Here is a 21,310-nt window from a genome sequence, read left to right as displayed (position 1 = left end):
CACTTGAATAGCGTGATTTATAATCACACGTCAGTCAAGTCCACGACTACACAAAATTTGCCACACCAGAAATAAAACTCACGAGAGGCTACAATTGACACAGAAAGTAGCGTGTTTCACAATCACGCATCAGCCAATACCACGACCGCACCTGACTATTCAACTCACGTCAGATACAATTGGTAAAACAGCTCATAAATATAGATTTGAGAAAGCCAGAACAACGTCCAACATGACGACTTGTTCATGGTCAGATTTTAGCACCTGTACTCAACACATAAATCCCACAACAGTAAATAAAAGCTTCCCACAAAAAAAACTTTCCACAAAGCAGGGAATCATGCCTGCTGCTTCCACGACACAAAAAAAAAATAATATTAACATGCTGCTTCCACGGCACACATGTTACGGCTGCTAAAAAAATTCACGAAAAACAGGAATCACGACTGTTGCTTCCACGACACAGAAATGACAAAAAAAACTGAATAACAGGCTGCTACTATTGCACAGAAATCACACCTGAGAAGAAAAAAAAACTTTCCACGACACATAAAAGCACGCCTGCTCTTCCGTAACTCCCAGCCGCAATCGATCTGTAGATCTGATTACAGATATATGTCATGACGTGAGTCAGACATCAGATCTGTGATCAGATCTATGCAATTAGAAAAAAAAAACCACACCTGTTTACGATTTGATGTAGAACAATCACGTTTTCAGGCTCCCGAGATTCACGACTCTGATACCATGTCACGACTTGAATAAGGAGAACCCGAGCCGAGGCAGACGAGAGGAGAGAGAGAGAGAGAGAGAGAGATCGGCTGAGAGAACTCGTTAATATGATTAGGGCTAATCTCTATGTTAAATAGAGAGAGGCCAATGTAAAAATTTACACACAAGTCCCTCATTAAACACTAAATATCAAATAACCTCTAGTTTAAGAAAACTTAAACTTAAAACCTCTTAATCTTAACACAGGTCATGGTCCCTAGCACAATTAGATGAAAAAGGCAACCATGAAATTCAAATAAACAAAAGGACAAAAGAAGAACCTTCTTCTCAGACTCTGTAGCCTCCTTGAATTTGGAGTTCAATGTATTTTGCTCCTCTGAGCTGAGTTGGTTCACAAGATGCTTCTCTAACACTGGAACTTTAGATTTCAGCTGTAAAGGTTGTGCCCCATTAGCTCCATCACTTGGAGGAGGCATCTGATGTTGTCCTGTTGCCTTTAGTCCGGTTGCAGGAACAACAGGATGTGCTCCAGAAACCATTTGCTGGGGGACACCTACATGGAAGAATTAATCCTCAGGTTCAGCCAATAAAGAGTAGAAAAACATAACGGACATTAAAAATAAAGGACAAAAACTAAAAGAAAAAGTAATCGAAGATAAAAGAAAATTTCAAAAAAGGATCTGCCTAAACCTGATAAATTATCTCATGTAGAAAATGTATAAATAATCACAAATTATACAAAAAAGAAAAGAGCATATGCAAGAACCATGAAACAAACCATATGTGGGTCGCCAGGCTGCACCACCAAAAGTACCGGCATGTTGCCTAGCAGGCAAGAGTGCTTCATCAAACTTTACACTATTTGGAAGTACAGCTGGAAGAGGACAGCCTTCTCTGTACCGCTCCATCAAATACAATGCAGTACAGAATTCTTTCAATGAAAGCATGCTATCATTGTCCTGATCAGATAAGTCCCACACCTGCTTCAAAACCTCTGGCAGAACATGAAACAAACATGAAATAAGCATAAAGAAAATGGATGTTGATACAACTAGCTCTAATGCAAATATTTATTCCTGAAAAAAAATAGAATTACATTTATTATGCACAAACAAACAAGGCCAAAGTACAGCATATGCATCCCATTGCTAAAAGAATTTGGAAGAAGCTGTATAAGGTCCATGACATGCAAGACGAATCAGAAATAGGTATCTTGACTTAAACAAGGTAGAAATGTTGTGTACATTCTGGTTGTGGCATTACACTGCCTACTTTTCTGCATGAAATTTAACACACTCTCAGTAGTATATTTTCTGACCAAGTATTTGTTAAAATGTATCCTATATATATATATATATATATATGCATCTATAAATATTTCTTGTAATAACCTATAAGGGTAAAACTGTTATTTCCTATTTTATGCATATTTCCCTTGGAATATGTATGTAATTTTGTCCTTGTATTTTTTCCTTTTTCACCTTTTTGAGTCACTGGGGTGTGGGGGGGGGGGGCACCATATAGACGTTGGACCCCTCCTTGGAGGGGCTCCAACTGTTAAAATGTATCTCTTATATATATATATATATATATATATATATATATATATATATATATATATATATATATATATATATATATATATATATATAAAGAGGGATACATATACATATATATATATATGTTATATATATGTATATGTATACATCTTTAGATATATGTAAATATCTTTTTGTAAAGCCCACAAGGGTATTATAGTCATTTCCCCCCTTTTTGCGCATATTCATAATTATGAATATGTTGTAATATTTTTACTTTTTTTCTTTTCTTTTCATTTTCTTTTTTTGTTCTTTTTTTCGTTGACTAAGGTCAACTTGGAGGGGGCTCAACACTAGCTGTTGGGCCCCTCCAACGGTTAGAATTCTAACAGTTGGAGGGGCTCCAACAGCTAGTGTTGAGCCCCTCCAAGGCTCATTTCCTCTTATAAATAGGAGAGATCCCCCTTTGTATTTCTCACTTCTTGGAGCTTTTATTCTCCATTCTTCTCAATACAAATTCTTTATATTTTGTATGCCTTTGTGCATTTGCGTTTCTTTATTGTATCTTTGTGTACATTTGTTCTAAGTGTTCTTGTGCATTTGTGCACATTGGTGGTGGTGTGCTTATAGCACACTTTATCTCCTTTTTGAGATATTTTCACATGGTATCAGAGCTAGGCTCAAAGGAAAAGAAAAAAAAAACAACTACGCCTTCATCCCAAAACAATTGGGGTCGGCAATATGAACCAAAAAAGAAAATTATTCTGGGTCTTCCACATGAATCCTTCTCCTCCAATCATTTCTATCCAATGCCATCCTTTCCTATCATCTCCATCCAAATCTTCCTAGGCCTACCCCGACCTCTTTTAACTAATATATTTTTCCATTTCTCCATCCTTCTAACCGGAGCATCATTAGGCCTTCGCCGAATATGTCCAAACCACCGTAAACGATTCTCTCATCTTATTTTCAATGGGTGCAATGCCTACCTCGAAGTGTGTCATTAAGTTGTGGTGGTTGGAGTGAAGACTCGGTTCTTCATTCAATATTTTAGAAGCCTCCTACATTAAGTAGGAACTCATTTCGCATTGTGGTACGCATTTATTTCTCTTTGTATCCTCTCTAATGGGTGAAAAGGATTCGCACTTCTCTCTTAGCTTCAAATTAAATGGAGCGAATTATCATGTATGGGCCGGGAATATGGAGGCCCATATAAAAGGAAAGGGTCTTTGGAGATATGTTCAAGGAACTATTCTCGAACCTGAACCTAAATTTACTATCTTTGAGAAAGGGGAGAACAAGGTTCTTGAGGGAGAAGAAAGAGAAAAGGCTTTTGAAGATTACAATAAGAAGCATGAAGAGTGGGAAATGAAAAATTACAAAATACTCTCATGGTTCTTCTCTTCGGTTGAGACCAAAATTAATGCCAACATACTAAAGTTCAAAAAGGCATATCAAGTATGAGAATATCTTGAAAGAATGTATACTTCAAGAGATTTGTCCCATAAATACTATCTCCAAAAGAAGGCTTTAACCCTTCAAGAAAAAGAAATGTCCGTTAGAGAGTATTTTGTCGAGCTATCCACTATTTGGGATGAACTTGCTTTCCAAGAACCTAAATGAAGTGGAGAGGCTATTGAATTGAGGGCCAAACAATTAGAAGAGGATCATTTCTTTAATTTTTTAAATGGGCTTAAACCCGAGTTCGAACAAACTAGATCCTCTCTCTTGTCTTTTTTCTTTTCTCCTTCGTTGGAAGATGTGCTTACCAAACTAAGTGGAGAAGAAACTAGATTGGGAATGAATAAAACCAATCTAAGTGTGTTGGTCGTTCCCTCTAAGGATGAGGATGAGGGTGCTTAGGTTTTCTCAAGACCGGGGAATAATGTTAAAACCTATAAACCCCCTCATTTCAACAAAAATCAAGGAGGAAGAGAAAATGGTGGGCATTATGGAAGAAGAAATTATAGTAAAATCATATGCCACTTTTGCAAAGAACCAGAGCACATTAAACCGGTATGCCATAAATGGAAGAAGATGGTGGCTATGTCTACTACTTTCCAACCAACCAAGGAGGAAGGACCATCAACTTCCAACAATGCTACTTTGTCTCTCAATCAAATCATGGAAGCTCTTCAACCACTCCTCAAGGGATCCGTTTTCGAAGCCGCCATGACCACTTTCTCTCCTCCAAGTAAGTTTCTTTGGCTCTTAGACTCGGGTGCATCCTTTCATATGACTCTAAATGTTTTTACACTTTTTAAATACTCAAAAAATTTGTCACCCTCTTTTGTCTCTACCGCGAACGGGGCTTCTCTTGAAATAAAAGGAATTAGTGATTTTGAAAGACAAGGTTTTTCTATTCCTAAAGTTAGATTTATACCAAAACTAAATTTAAATTTGCTTTTCATCTCTCAACTATCGGATCATGGGTGTGATATCAAATTCTCATCAAATAAATGTTGGATACAGGATCATCGGTCCGGAAAGTTGATTGGGAAAGGCTCTAGGAAGGGAGATCTTTACCTTATGGAATTTCTTCAAATTCCCAAACCCTCTTTTTGTAATGTTGCCCAACATAAAGACATAAATGTTTGGCATAAACGCCTTGGGCATCCAAATATTGTCAAGCTTTTTTATTTACATTTTGTTGAAATATTATGTAAAGACAACTTCAATTGTAATGATTTTTTTCTTGGTAAAATGAGAAGCTTACCTTTTGGACAAAGAACTATGTTTTCAACTAAGCCTTTTGAAATTGTGCATTCGGATGTTTGGGGACCGGCACTCGTTGTGTCTAAGAGAGGTTTTTCGTATTATGTTATTTATGTGAATGATTTCTCAAGATATAGTTGGATATACTTTCTCAAACATAAACATGAGGTTTTCTATACTTTTAAGGTTTTTCATATGATAATACAAAATCAATTCAATAGTAAATTACAAATTCTTAGAACCGAATCCGGGGGAGAATATCTCTCAAATGATTTCAAAGGTTATATTGAAAATAATGGGATTGTTCATCAAAGGTCTTGCCCCAAAACTCCTTAACAAAATGGGTTGGCCGAACGAAAACATAGACATATAATTGAAACTACAAGGACTTTGCTCATTTCTCAAAAAATTCCAAAAAGATTTTGTGCCGAAGCGGCCCTTGCATCTGTTTATCTCATAAATCGACTTCCATCCAAAAATTTGAATCAAATATATCCATATGAAACCTTGTACAAAAAAAAACCTGATTACAATAGGTTAAGAATTTTTTGTTGTAAATGTTTTGTTCTCACCGACAAGAATGATAAACTATCTCCCAAAGCTATTCCTTGTGCATTTTTGGGATGTTCGGAAACACAAAAAGGTTTTAGGTGTTATGATATTAAAAATGATAAACTATATGTTTCAAGAAACGTAACATTTTTAGAAAACATGAGTGGTTTTGAAGAACACAAAACTCATGAAGATAATGTCGATTACTCTTTCTTGTTTGAACTATTATCTAGAAATGGAGATTTTTTTAGCGATGAAGAATTGAATGAGAATGAGGATATAAGTGAAAGTATTCCTCAAACCATTCAACATGAAGAATAAATAATAATTGAACCAATTACCTATACACATAGAGATAAAAGTACTTTTAGAAGTGCAATAGAGAAATACAGTGACCCTAGTGAACCTTTCAACCTATCTCGAAGAACTGAAAGATCTAGGAAAAATCCTTTTAGATTTATATCTTATGAGTCTTTTTCTCCAAAGCATAGAGCATGTCTTAGTGCCATTCACTCATATCAAGAACCTAGAAATTTTGAGGAAGCTAAGGAAATGATAGAGTGGAGGGATGCCATGGACAACGAACTTAAAGCCCTCAACAAAGCCAAAACTTGGGTTTTTCAATGTCTTCAAAAAGGAAAGAAAACAATAGGATGTAGATGGGTTTTTAAAGCCAAAACCAAGACTGATGGCACTCTCGAAAGATATAAAATCCGCCTTATCGCAAAAGGATATAGTCAAGAATACGGCATCGATTACGAAGAAACCTTTGCCCCCGTTGCACGAATAGTTACTGTAAAATGTTTGATCACCATTGCAATTATTAAAAAATAAAACATTTACCAAATGGATGTTAAAAATGCCTTTTTAAATGAGGATCTTAATGAAGAAGTCTACATGGATGCTCCTCCTGGTATGGACGTACCAAAGAGAAAAGTCCTTCGTTTGCAAAAAGTGCTTTATGGTTTAAAACAAGCTCCTAAGGCTTGGTATGATCGATTTAATAAAGTAATGGTTTAAAATGGTCTTCCCTCATGCTACACTGACATTGCTCTGTTTGTCAAAAAGTCTGGTGTAGGAATTGTGATTTTACTGTTGTATGTTGATGATATGTTGATAACAGGTAGTGACATAAAGGGCATCAGAAACATTAAAACCACTTTAAAAGAAAGGTTTGAAATGTCAGACTTGGGGTATCTGACTTACTTTCTTGGTATCGAGATAGCCTACTCTCATAGAGGCTATTTTTTATCTCAAACTAAACTCGCATGTGCGATTCTTGACAGATCAGGTATTACTGACGATAAAATCTATGAGACCCCTAAAATTGTGGGATCAAAATTGAAGATCAATGATGGGACACCTTTGGAGGATCCTACTCCCTACCGGCAACTTGTGGGGTCTCTAATGTATCTTAGCATCACAAGGCCAGACATCTCTCATGCCGTGCATACTGCAAGCCAATTTCAGCATGCTCCTACATCCGTCCATATAAGTGTCGTTCTCTGAGTTGTCAGATACATAAAGGGAACTTTAAACAAGGGAGTTTTTCTTTCCTCATCTTCTGAATTAAATTTAATTGCATATACTAACTCTGATTGTTGAGGTGACCCAAATAACAGTCACTCCACCATAGGTTTTTGTATTTTTTTAAGAGAATCACTGGTCTCATGGAGATGCGAGAAAAAACAGAAGGTGTTCTTATCATCCACTGAAGCAGAATATCGAGATATGACTTCTACAACTATGGAGATTGTCTGGATTCATCAGTTGCTGCAAGACATGAGAATTCAAATCGAAGGACCCACAAAGTTGTGTTGTGATAATAAGAGTGCAATCTATATTGCTAAAAATCACACTTTTCATGAGCGAACAAAGCATATTGAGATGGATTGTCATTATGTTAGAGAAGCATAACTACAAAAAGTCATCGACCTTCCTTATGTGACTTCAAAATATCAATTGGCAGATTTCTTCACCAAAGCGCTTTGCTCACCCAGATTCAACTTTCTCCTTTGCAAACTTTCAGTCATTGCGCCCTAAGTTTGAGGGAGGGTGTTAAAATGCATCTCTTATATATATATATATATATATATATATATATATATATATATATATATATATATATATATATATATACATATACCTAAAGAGGGATACATACACACACACACACACATATATATATATATATATGTATACATCTTTAGATATATGTAAATATCTTTTTGTAAAACCCACAAGGGTATTATAGTCATTTCCCCCCTTTTTGCGCATATATATATATATATATACATATACCTAAAGAGGGATACATACACACACACACACACACACACACACACACACACATATATATATATATATATATATATATATATATATATATATATATATACATCTTTAGATATATGTAAATATCTTTTTGTAAAACCCACAAGGGTATTATAGTCATTTCCCCCCTTTTTGCGCATATTCATAATTATGAATATGTTGTAATATTTTTAGTTTCTTTTCTTTTCTTTTCATTTTCTTTTTTTGTTCTTTTATTTTTCGTTGACTAAGGTCAACTTGGAGGGGGCTCAACACTAGCTGTTGGGCCCCTCCAACGGTTAGAATTCTAACCGTTGGAGGGGCTCCAACAGCTAGTGGAGCCCCTCCAAGGCTCATTTCCTCTTATAAATAGGAGAGATCCCCCTTTGTATTTCTCACTTCTTGGAGCTTTTATTCTCCATTCTTCTCAATACAAATTCTTTATATTTTGTATGCCTTTGTGCATTTGTGTTTCTTTATTGTATCTTTGTGTACATTTGTTCTAAGTGTTCTTGTGCATTTGTGCACATTGGTGGTGGTGTGCTTATAGCACACTTTATCTCCTTTTTGAGATATTTTCACACCAACATCTATATGGAGCCCCTCCAAGGTCTTCTTCTTCTTGTATTATAAATAGAGGTGAACCCCTTTATATTTCCTAAGCTTTTAGCAAAAGCTCTTTCACTTTCTCAATAAAGATTAATATTCTTTATGCCTTTGTGCATTTTGTAATCTCTTGAATATATTGTGCCTTTGTGCACATTTGTTGTAAGTGTTCATATTGTGCCTTTGTGCACGTGTTTCTCACTAAGAACTTAGTGTTCTTGTGTATATTGTCTCTTTGAAGACATTTTCACATGGTATCAAAGCAAGGTCTCTAAAAGAATAGTTCGTGATTTGCCTCATCTCGGTGGCCACCTCGAAAATCATGCTCATTCTTCACTCTTATATTTTGGAGTGGAGAGCTCCTATGACTAATTCCTAGTGAAGCACACCACATCAAGTAAGCCTTAAAGACTAGTTGTGGTAAGTGCTTCTACTCTTGAAGTCTCTCATATAAGCTTCTAGTATGGCGAAAAAAGATTTTCATTTTTCTCTTAGTTTCAAACTTAATGGGTCAAACTATCATGTTTGGGCCGGTAATATGGAAGCCCACATCAAAGGTAAGGGATTTTGGGGGTACATCCAAGGTTCTATACTGGAACCAGAGCCAAAAATTACGATCTTGATGGAGAAGAAAGAGCCAAAGTACTTGAAGAATATAGCAAAAAGCATGAAGAATGAGAGATGAAAAATTACAAAATCCTATCATGGATTTTTTCTTAAGTTGAGACTAAAATCAATGCAAATATTTTAAAATTTAAAAGAGCATCTCAAGTGTGGGAATATCTTGAGAGGATGTATACCTCAAGAGATTTATCCCACAAGTATTATCTCCAAAAGAGAGCTTTGACTCTCTAACAAGGCGAAATGACCATTAGAGAATATTTCACCAAATTGTCTTCTATTTGAGACGAGTTTGCTATGCTTGAACCAAAGTGGAATGGAGAAGCCATTGAGCTTTGCCACAAACAATTGGAAGAAGATCGATTCTTTAATTTTTTGAATGGACTGACCCGAATTCGAACAAAACAGATCTTCTATCCTATCTTCTTTTACTTTTCCTCCTCTTGAAGACGTTCTAAACAAATTAAGTGGAGAAGAGACTCGTTTGAGAATGAGTAAATCAAACCCAAGTGTTCTTGCCATGCCTTCAAGTAAAGATGAAAATGAAGGTGCTTATGTCATCTCTAGGCCAGAAAGCAATTTAAAAACATGTAAGCCTCCTCATTTTAATCAAAATCAAGGAGTAAGGGAAGAAAGAGGACAAAATAGCAGATGGAATCAAGGAAGGGAGTATGGAAAAATTATGTCATTTTTGTAAAGAACAGGGACATATCAAGTCAGTTTGTCTTAAGTAGAAAAAGAAGGTCGCTATGTCTACCACGTTTCAACCACAAAAAGAGGAGTGTTAAGATATGTCGACCACTTTAAAGTTTATTTATTCTTAAGGTTGTTTTGGTATTTTATAAATAATGAGAGACCTAAATGTAAATTTACTCTTTTGGCTAATCTCTATTTAAACTAAAGGAGATTAGATCTAATCAAGTTTTTGACGTCTTTCCCTTTCTCTCTTTCTTTCTCTCTCTCTCTCATTTTTGAGTATTCTATTAGTTTTTCATCTACATGGTATCAAAGTCGTCGACCTTGGAACATGATCTCAGGTTCTGCGCTAAAGCTCAAGTGAAGGGTATTAGATTGCGTGAAGGGGATTAGATCTAAAGGTGTGTTTGATTTAATTTTTTTTTTGAAGAATGAGTGGTACAAATCTATAACAAATCTGAGGTCTGACAAGAGTCATGACTCAGATCTGTAATCAAATCTAAAAGTCGCAGTGGAACTATGTGTCTCTGTCGACCAGATTGGGTGGATACAGGTATGGGTGTTGTGCTAAAGTCGTGAAGTGGGTGACGGTCAGATTTGACAAACTTTTTTTGGTAAAGATTAAATGTAGCCTATTGTCGTGGATCTGCATACTATTTTTTTAATCTAATCATATGCTCTGGCTGGTTCAGATCTGGGTGTGGTGAAGATTAAATATACTTTTCAATCGTGGACCTGCATACTTTTATTTTTGGTTCGTTCATATCTGATCATGGACCTGGTTGTCGTGAAGATAAAAAAAAATTATTAAATAGTCCTGGATCTGCATAGTGTGGAGCAGATCGTGAGTTCTTGAAGCACTCAAATCTGATTTCTCAGTGGATTGGAGAGCAAATCCGAATGATTTTTTTTTGTAGTCTATCAGATTTACAAACTGTGACAATTTTTTTTGTATACGTGGACGTTTTTTGCAGCAGCGATATTGGTTGTGACTCCTGAGTTAGTGTTATTCATTACGGGTGAAGTTCCAAAATCTGATTACAAGAATGAGACTATTGAGGAATATAAAGCCTTCGCAAATCCTTTCTCCTACGGTTCTTCCGTGAAATTAAATGAAACCAACTATGCAAGGTGGTTCAGAACGTTTATGATGTCGGTGTCTGGACATCGTAGAAAGCATATTCTCTTGGAATATGAACCAAATGATAAAATAGGAAAATACATTACTTGGGAGGAAGATAATGACATTGTTATGTCATGGATCATGAATAGCATTGAACCCCATATTGCAGATGGCCTAATTTATTACAATACAGCTAAACAGATGTGGGACAATCTTCGAGATACGTACTCTCAAGAGACTAATGTGAGTCGTATTCTCCAAGTTGAACAGGAAATATATAATCTACAGCAAGGTGACCAATCATTAGCCCAGTATTATGCCTCTGTCAAGGCATCCTTTGAAAGAATGAATGCTCATAGGCCTCTATGCTGCTCAAAACAGAAGGATCATCAAGAACAGACCATGGTTGCTCGTTTCCTCACAGGTCTATCATCAGAGTTCTCAGGTGCAAAAGTTCAAATGTTGATCGGGTCAGATGTTCCTACTCTTACTGATGCATACAATCGATTGAGTAGACATGCCATCTCTCTTCCACAATCTCAACCTGCATCTCAGTCATCTGTTTTAGTTGTTCCATCTAGTTATGGATGAGGAAATACTCTAAATGTTAGAGGAAGAGGTCGTGAAAGAGGTATGGGGAGGTAGAGGTAAACTCCAATGTACCTTTAGCGGAAAATCAGGACATTTAGAAGATCGGTGTTGGGATAAACATGGACTGTAATATCCGGAAGAAATAGGTATACTTAATCGATTTGGGTCCAGGACCCGATATCCGGACCCATGAAGGAATCAATAAATGGGTGTTAAATTTAGATTTTTATAATAAATTTAATTGGGTAAATACTTAGGTATTAGGGTCGGATCCACAGTTGGACCCGCAAGGATCCAACTGAGGATCTGTTAGCCCAGAAAGACCCGGATCCAAGCATATGTTGGATCGGGTGTTGCGGGTCGCAGGGTTTGGACCCGGACCCGAGTGCGAGCCTTATGAAATAAAAATCAAGAATCGTGCCTCAAGCACGATTCTTGCATTTCAAGAAGTCGAGAGGGTGAAAGGGGGGTTACGCAGAACGTAACCAACCCCTCTTTTCTCGGAAGGAGGTGGAAAGGGGGAGCTCGGCATAAAAGAGGAGGGGAATCCCCTCAGTCAAGCTTTCAATTTCCTCCCCCTCGGTCTCCCTTCCTCTCACGATTGGTGCGCACAGTGGAGGTAGGAGCCCTTCACGACAGGAGCTTCGACCATCCGCCCCCGTCAAGGCTCTTGCGAGGATCTTCCTTCACGGCTGTAGGGGGGGAAACACCATTAGCCTGCACCTCTTCACGACGGAAGCCTCCAGCCGCGGAAAATCACCGTAAAAAGGTATGGCTATTCCTGGATATGGGTGAGGGATCGAGCGTGGGTTCGATCTTGTATGAGGGTTTGAGGAGAGAGAGGGTATGGGAATAGGATTTCGGACTATTACTAGTGTTTTCTTTCAAGAAACAAAAAGGGAAAGGGGGTTTATGGGTAGCGGTCTGGGTTGGGAAATGATGCTGGTCCAACCCTAAATCCTAAGGGTTCTAATTTGGCCGACATGGGATCGGTGGAGGGCAAAGACAGCCGGTTACGGCAGCCCAGTTCTTGCTGGGAATACCCCGGATTTGGGGGTTCTTTAGCCTGGGAATCGATGAGCACAGGCTGGGGGTGTATGAGTGTGTTGAGCTAGAGGTGGGTTGCCATATTTAGTGTGCCCTGATTTGTAGTAAATTCCAGTATGCATAATATGATAATTTCTTTGGCTTACCTGAAATTATTTGCTCAGAATATAACGTGGGAATGGTAGTTTAAAAGCAGGAAAAAATTCGATGAAGTTGAGGGTGTATTTAGATCATGTTTCTTGCTATTAATACGATGAAATTAAATCTTGCTATTTCTACATGCGTGAGAATCTGCTGTGTCTGAATTTGCATATTGTATTCTTGAAATTTAGAGAAAACAATGGAGGATTATAGTTGCTGTGTCAAATCTGTTATCCTATAATAGAAAAGGTTGGGTACAAGGGTTGCACAGATGTTGTAACAGGCATGACAGCAGCCTGACCCGTTGGATACATTCAATGGGTACCGATGGCTGCCATTATTAGCATTTTTTTTCTAAATGCTACTACTGTCTCTCCATAGTCGGCTGCTAATGGTGTTTTCTTTGTTATATAGACCACCAGCCGTAGGGGAATAGACTGTTTGTTTCTTTTCTTTCTTTTTATGATAGTGTGTGTGCAGTAACATGCTCAGGGGATGTGCTGGATGATCTAATCTAGCTAGTCCAGCCAGCAGTCTAAGTAGGGTGGACCACTTAGACAGTAGGACGAAAGGCCGAGTGTGGCAAGCCAAACTACTTCTCATAGTAGGTGCTGGGATTTACACAATTCTGATGGATGGATGAATGATAGCATTTCATTTCATGATATTTAAATGTGAGCTTGGTTAGTATACTGCTGTTTGTGTTAATCATGAATGCTTGTTGAAATATGTGGCATGTTACATGGAAGTATGTATCGGTTAATGCCCTCATGTGCATATATGGATCAATGTGGGTTTTAAAATGTGATATCATGCATAGATTGTTATCATGAATTTATGAACGATGGATGAATGCATAAGAGGTAGGTGGTGTCATAGAGACACTTGTACATGGATAGCACATGCATATGGTGTGGTAATTTGTGCACTTTATTAAGAAAGTTGGTTTTGTTTCCACATTGGCTGCATCACTTACACAACGTAAGATGGTGGCACACTACTACACTGTTCACATGTTATCCTTGGGCGGGAGTCCCATATGAGTTCTCGCATGGGTGTATGCGAGTTTTACACTTCACTTTTGCATAGGGTGTTGCAAAATTTAGAACTGAATTAAATAAAAACATAATAAAGAACAGTGTAACTTTTGATCTGAGGTCTTCCATCTGGAGAATGGAGATCTTAGAGTTTCCAGTCCTGGGGAGACTGTGAGGATACAAAAACTTCGTGTGCGTGAATTTGGTCCCCAGAACCCGATATGGAGGTTCTTTCTCCTGGCCACGGTTTTAGGGAGAGTCCACCATTTTACCCGGGAGTGGTGGTGTTGGTCACAGCTGTGAGTTCGTTGGTACTAAGGAAGTGACACTTGTGGGCGTGGGGTGTCCTTTGTGTCACCGACATTAGATGTAGAGGTCTAATGTTCCGAGGGTGACTCGGTCGAGGGCTAGGTTGGGACCCAGTAATAAAATACCAATTTGCGTGCTAATCTACCCTGGGAACCTACTTGACCTCGGGGTTTTTACCCGTTTGGTGTATCCGCGGGCGATGGAAATTTCAAAGAGAAACTTAAAGTTGTATGCATTAAATAAGGTCATGCATATGGAAAGAAAACTCAAACTTAAATATAAGATAATAAGGAAGCCATGCATTTTTCTTCTGTGCACTAAGTCATGCATCAATTGAAATGATCTCTAGTCATGATATGGTAAATGTATGCAATTCATTTCTTAAAAGCATGTTGAAATGTTTTGTTATTGCTATGTGTTACTGTCTTACTGTCCTTTAGCCGTGAGTCTGAACGATTTGTTACACTTATGCATGATTGGATGTTGCATGTTGGTTGTATCTGCACTCACTCAAACCAACATATGAAATCTTATTCATGATCTTTGTCTCACCTAATTTCCTTGAAATAGTAGTGCTCAGAATTCTGTTCTGACCCTTCTACTTCGTTGGTTTTACAGGAAATGGAGAGCAGTGAGAGATGAGCTGTTCACTATGGATGGACGAGGTTCACATTTTGGGTTAGATAGTTCGGCAGTGGCAGAGGGATTTTATTTTTGTTTTTGACTCCATTGTTCTCTTCAGTTCTTGTACTCTTTGGTTGTATAAAGAATGGTAATAACAATTTACTTCGGTTCATAAATAAATGGTTGGTGTTACTACTCATTGATAATGATTGTCAGTACATTGTGGTGATGGGATATCCAATGGAAGTGGAACTGTGAGGACCCCAGATCCTTGGGAAGGTTTCTGTATATATATAAAAAAAAAAAAATTGCATTTCCAAAAAGGGGTGGAGTTGGGGTCGTTACATGGACGACCTGCCTTTTCTTCATTAAAGCCTAATGTTCCCAAAGCTAATGTTACAAAACTAGAGGTAGCGAATGAAACCAATTCTCCCAGTGATTATATCACTCTTAGTCATGTAGAATATGATGAACTGGTCACTCATCGTCCTTCAAGTTTCTCTTCTCTTGTAGCTAGTGTGGCCTACTCAATATCAGAGCTTCTTTCTCCCCATGATAGTAAGTGGATTATTGACTCTGGTGCATCTAGACATCTATGTGGAAACTCTAAAAAATTTTCAAATCTGAAGGCTATTACTGCACATTGGAAGTTCCTCCCCGATTATTGGTCAAGGAAATGTTTCTATATCTTCTTCCTTGCAGTTGAACAATGTCCTTCATGTTCCTTCATTTCCTTAAAGTTTACTCTCAGTTAGTTGCCTTACAAAAGAGCTAAATTGTAGAGTGATATTTGATCATGTGTGTTGTCATTTTCAGGATTTGCTAACGGGAAAGAAGATTGGTGGAGGTTATGAAGAAAATGGAGTCTACTATCTACATCACCCTGTGGAAAATATTTATGCTGTAGTCGATTATTCATCGAGTCATGTTCAGTGGCATCAGTGTCTCGAACATCCTTTATTGTCGAAGCTTCGTTGTGTCATTCCTCAAATTTCGTCTACTACATCATTCTAGTGTGAAGCATGTCAGTTGGCAAGCATCATAGGAGTTTGTTTCCTTTTAGTCAGTCCAGTCATAAAGTCTTTGAACTTCTTCACGCAGATGTATGGGGTCCTAGTAAGATTCCTACCAGGACCCAATGTCGTTATTATCTTGTTATTGTCTATGATTTTTCTAAGTTGTCTTGGGTGTTCTTAATAAAAGAAAGATCTGAAGTTCCTAATATCCTCAAATCATTGGTTATTGAAATAAAAACTCAGTTTGAATCCGTTGTCAAGATTATCCGCACTGATAATGCCCTTGAGTTTAAAACCAAAGCTCTGTTACAATTTTATCAAGACCGTGGCATTCAACCTTAAACCACTTGTGCCTATACTTTCCAACAAAATGGAGTGGCTGAGCGAAAACACAGACATCTCCTTGATGTAGCCCGCACCCTTATGATTCAATCCAATATTCCTGCTTCATATTGGGGTGATGCGGTTACCACAGCTTGCTATTTGATCAACCGCATGCCCTTGAGATAACATGAAAGAGATTGCAGCTACAAAGGCTCATCTTCAAAAATATTTTGTTACAAAAGACCTGGGTTCTCTTAGATACTTTCTGGGCATTGAAGTGGCCAGGGGCAGTGAGAGTGTGGTTTTGTCTCAACGAAAGTATGTTCTTGATTTATTAAAAGAGACAGGAATGTTGGGAGCTAAACCAGCAAATACTATCATGGATCACAAAGTTCATTTATTGGACGAGGGGTCAAAACCTGTTGATAGCAGGAGCTATCACTCATTGGTAGGGAAGTTACTATATGTGATAGTGACTAGACCTGATATTGCTCTGGCTGTAAGCAATGTCAGCCAATTCATGGACAAACCGACTGAGGTACACTGGAATGCTACAATGATGATACTCAGGTACTTAAAATCTTCTCCTGGAAAAGGGTTATTATTCAAGAAAGGGGGTACCCTAGAGGTAGTTGCTTACTCTGATGCTCATTATGCTGGGTCAGTAGAGGATAGGAAATCTACCACAAGATTCTGTGTATTTGTGGGAGGTAACTTAATTTCTTGGAGAAGCAAGAAGCAAACCGTGGTTGCTAGGTCAAGTGTCGAATCAGAATATAGGGCTATGACCCAAACGGCAACTGAATTAATGTGGGTTCGAACTGTGCTGACTGATCTTCAAGTAAAGGTTTCATCTTCTATGGTGATGATGTGTGATAACAAGGCAGCTAGCTCCATATATAGCCAATAATCCGATATTTCATGAGAGGACAAAACATATTGAAGTTGACTGCCACTACATAAGAGATATCCTTCAAGCTGGTCATATCTCTACCAAGCATGTAATCTTTGAGGATCAAGTTGCAGATATTTTTACAAAGCCTCTTGCCAGGTCCAGTTTCTCAAAATATTGCGGCAAACTGAGCATGATTGATATTTATGCTCCAACTTGAGGGGGAGTGTTAAGATAAGTCAACCACTTTAAAGTTTATTTATTCTTAAGGCTATTTTGGTATTTTATAAATAATGAGGGACCCAAATGTAAATTTAATCTTTTGGCTAATCTCTATTTAGACTAAAGAAGATTAGACCTAATCAAGTTTTTGATCTCTCTCTCTCTCTCTCTCTCTCTCTCTCATTTCTGAGTTTTCTATTAGTTTTTCATCTACAAGGAGAATCTATCTACTTCTTACAATTGGGCTTTGTCTTTAAGTCAAATCATAAAGGCTCTTCAACCCCTACTCAAAGAATCTATTTTCGGTGTCGCTACGTCATCTCCTCCCGGTAAGATCTCTTGGCTTTTAGATTTAGGTGTCTCCTTTCATATGACTCCCAATTTTTTTGCACTTTCCGAATATTCAAAAAATGTTTTTTCATCATTTGTTTCAACCGCTAATGGTGCTTCTCTTGAAATCAAAAGAGTTGGAAACTTTGAAAAACAAAATTTTTCTATTCCAAAAGTTAGATTTATACCAAAATTAAATTTAAACTTGCTTTCGGTTTCTCAACTCTCGGATCATGGATGTGATATTAAGTTCTCATCAAATAAATGTTGGGTACAAGATTGTCAGTCTGGAAAGTTGATTGGGGAAGGCTCTAGAAAAAGAGATCTCTACTATATGGAGTTTCTACAAATTCCAATTTTTTTTGTAATATTATCTAATATAAAGATATAAATGTTTGGCATAAAAGACTTGGACATCATAATATCGTCAAGCTTTCTTATTTGCATTTTGCTAAGGATCTTTGTAAAAGTAACTTCACTTGTAATTGTTGCATTTTTGAAAAAATAAGAAGCTTGCCTTTTGAACAAATATCTATGTTTGGAAACAAACCCTTTGAGCTTGTGCACTCGGATGTATGGGGACAGGCACCCGTTATATCTAAAGGAGGATTTGCATAGTATGTTATTTTTGTATATGATTATTCTAGATTTTGTTGGATATATTTTCTTAAGCATAAACATGAAGTCTTTGCATCATTTAAGATATATCATATGATAATTAAAAATAATTTTAATAGTAACTTAAAAAAATTTAGGACCGATTCCAGATGATAGTATCTTTCAAATGATTTTAAAAATTATCTTGAAATTCATAGAATAGTTCATCAAAGATCTTGTTCAAAAACACCTTAACAAAATGGTCTAACCGAAAGGAAACATAAGCATATTATTAAAACCACTAGAACTTTGCTTATTTCTCAAAATATTCCTAAAAGATTTTGGGTTGAGATGGCTCGTGCCTCCGTTTATCTCATAAATTGGCTTCCTTCAAAAAATCTAAATAAAATTTCACCTTTTGAAATTTTATACCAAAAGGAACCCGATTACAATAGGTTGAGAATATTTGGATGCAAATATTTTGTTCTTACCGATAAAAATGACAAACTCTCATCAAAAGATATTCCTTATGCATTTCTTGGGTATTCTGAAACTCAAAAAGGTTTTAGATGCTATGATGTTAAGAATGGTAAACTATATGTTTATAGGAATGTGACTTTCTTAGAAAATGTTAATGGTTTTGAAGAATGTGAAACTCATAAAGAGAAGATGAAATACTCTTTTTTGTTTGAGTTATTATCTAGAGATGATGATATTTCTAGTGATGATGAACTTGTATATGATGATTCTAGAGATAATGAAAATATAGATAAAAATAATAACTTTCCTTATCAATCTATTGATCATCCTATAGCAGAAAGAACGTCTAGTAACCCTATCACCTATACACATAGAGATAGAAACAATTTTAGAAGTATAATAAAAAATATATAGTGAATCTTCTTTAACAAATAATCCTCGTAGAACCAAGAGAACCAGAAGAAACCCTCCTAGATTTGAACCTAAAAGTTTTGAAGAAGCCAAGAAAATGTTAGAGTGGAGAGATGCAATGGATAATGAACTTAGAGCTCTTAGGAAAGCCAAAACTTGAGAATTCCAAGATTTGCCTAAAGAAAAGAAAACAATAAGATGTAGGTGGGTTTTCAAAGTCAATACTAAGAGTGACGAGTCTCTTGAGAGATGTAAACTCGTCTTGTCGTCAAGGAGTATAGTAAAAAAATATGGTATTGATTACGATGAAAAATTTTCCCCGATCGCGCGAATGGTTACTGTTAGACTCCTAATTACAAATGCATCTATTAAAAAATAGAACATATATCAAATGAATGTTAAGAATACTTTCTTAAATGGAGATCTACGTGAAGAGGTTTATATGGATTCTCCTCTGGGTATGAATGTGCCTAAAGGTAAAGTTTTTTTCCTACAAAAAACCCTCTGGTTTGTGTTAAAATAAGTCGACCTCTTAAAGTTTTTCTTATTAAAGTTTTACTTAAGTCTTGATTTTGGTATTCTCTAAATAATGAGGTGTCAGAAATATTGACCTGCAAGTGTTAAAGGTGAGGTAAAGAGAGAGGAGAGAGGAGATAGAAGAGAGAAGTCGGCGGCAATAGGGTTTTCCCTCTTTTACTTATATTTATAAGTGTTGTACAGGGTATGACTTTACACAAGAAATAAAAATAAATTACAAACATGCCACCGCCCATGCATCCCAAGATGGATCCTTGGAATGTGGTGCGGGTCGGATCCATGATCCAAAACTAACAGCCTCCCTCAAGTTGAGTATGGTCTTTGATCATGCTCAACTTGTCTTTGAGTGCCCAAAACTGATGAGTGGATAATCCCTTGGTAAAGATGTCAGCAACTTGCATATCTGACCGAACATATGCAGGTTCAATTTCTTTTTCTTCCACCTTTTGCCTAACAAAGTGTTGATCGATCTCGATATGCTTCGTGCGACAATGAAGGATGGGATTGAAGGCAATATTAATAGCATTCTGATTATTGCAAAGAAGCATAGAGAACGAGATTGGTTCTTGTAATTCTTGCAGTAGATGTCTCACCCATGTAACATCGGTTGTTCCTGCTGCCATTGCACGATACTCTGCTTCAGTACTAGATCGCGCCACTGCCTTTTGCTTCTTGCTACTCCATGTTATAATATTATTGCCGATAAGAATGCAATACCCCGAAACTGATCTGCGCTCGTCAGGATCACCAGCCCCGTCCGCGTCTGTGTAGGTGAATAGTTGATGCCCTAACATATAAGTTGTGTCCTTGGTGTACATCAAGCCATCTCCAATCGTACCCTTTAAATACCGAATGATCCTTTTTACTCCTTCCATATGTACATCTGTAGGAGCATGCATAATTGACAGAGTATGCTATGTCAGGCCTAGTGAATGTTAAGTATTGTAACATCCCTACAACTCGACGATACAAAGTAGGATCATGATAAGTAGTGCCTTCCTTAGCACTTAGCTTATGATTTAGAAGGCAAGGTGTGCTAATTGGTTTACAATTCTCCATCCCTGTAGCAAGTAAAATATCAATGGTGTACTTATGTTGGCTCAATGTAATAGTCTCATGTCGACTATCAACTTCCACACCCCAAAAATATCGCAAGGGACCCAAGTCTTTCATCTTGAATTTAGCCATCAGCATAGACTTAACCCAAGATATGGGAATCTCATCATTCCCGGTAATAATGATGTCATCAACATATATAAGTACCAAACAATAGCTGAATCACTTTTGAATATAAACAATGAATGATCTAGAACACTTTTAGTGAACCCATGATGCTGGATCTCCGTGGAAAAACTCTCAAACCAAGATCGAGAAGCTTGTTTCAAGCCATAAAGAGAGCGTCGAAGTTTACATACCCAATTGGATGAATCATGCATACTATAACCAGGTGGCTGCTCCATGTAAACTTCTTCCTTTAGTTCACCACGTAGAAAAGCATTTTTAACATCAAGTTGACTGAGTGACCATCCATGTTGTAATGCCAATGCAATGATAATCCTGACGGTGCCCAATTTTACTATTGGGCTGAACGTTTCATCGTAGTCTTGCCCATACTGTTGTGTGAAGCCTCGTGCGACCAGACGAGCCTTATAGCGCTCAACACTGCCATCCGGTTTATGCTTGATCTTGTACACCCATTTGGATCCTACAACATTCTTGTTATCTGGCCTTGGTACGATTTCCCATGTATCGCATTCATGTAATGCTTCCATTTCCTCATTCATCGCCTCTACCCAGGCACGGGAATGTACAACCTCATGAAAAGAGGAAGGTTTTGTTTCTTTGGACACTCTGGT

General features: G+C 37.3%; 1 protein-coding gene across 3 annotated transcripts in view; it reads right to left on the bottom strand.

Annotated features, from left to right (window-relative positions):
• LOC149817981 (uncharacterized) overlaps window positions 1-21,310 on the bottom strand; it is an 86,489-nt gene that overhangs the window by 33,893 nt on the left and 31,286 nt on the right. For all 3 annotated transcript variants that reach the window (XM_089986474.1, XM_089986472.1, XM_089986473.1), the window contains 2 exons: window positions 1,511-1,726; window positions 1,053-1,285 (listed from right to left, as the gene is read on the bottom strand). In XM_089986474.1, coding sequence (XP_089842600.1) covers window positions 1,053-1,285; window positions 1,511-1,726 — 449 coding nt within the window. The remainder of the gene's footprint in view (window positions 1-1,052; window positions 1,286-1,510; window positions 1,727-21,310) is intronic.

Source organism: Nuphar pumila, chromosome 13 (genome assembly GCF_984573655.1).
Source record: "Nuphar pumila chromosome 13, dmNupPumi1.hap1.1, whole genome shotgun sequence".
Taxonomy (NCBI): Eukaryota; Viridiplantae; Streptophyta; class Magnoliopsida; order Nymphaeales; family Nymphaeaceae; genus Nuphar; species Nuphar pumila.
This window is presented reverse-complemented; position numbering and strand designations above follow the sequence as displayed.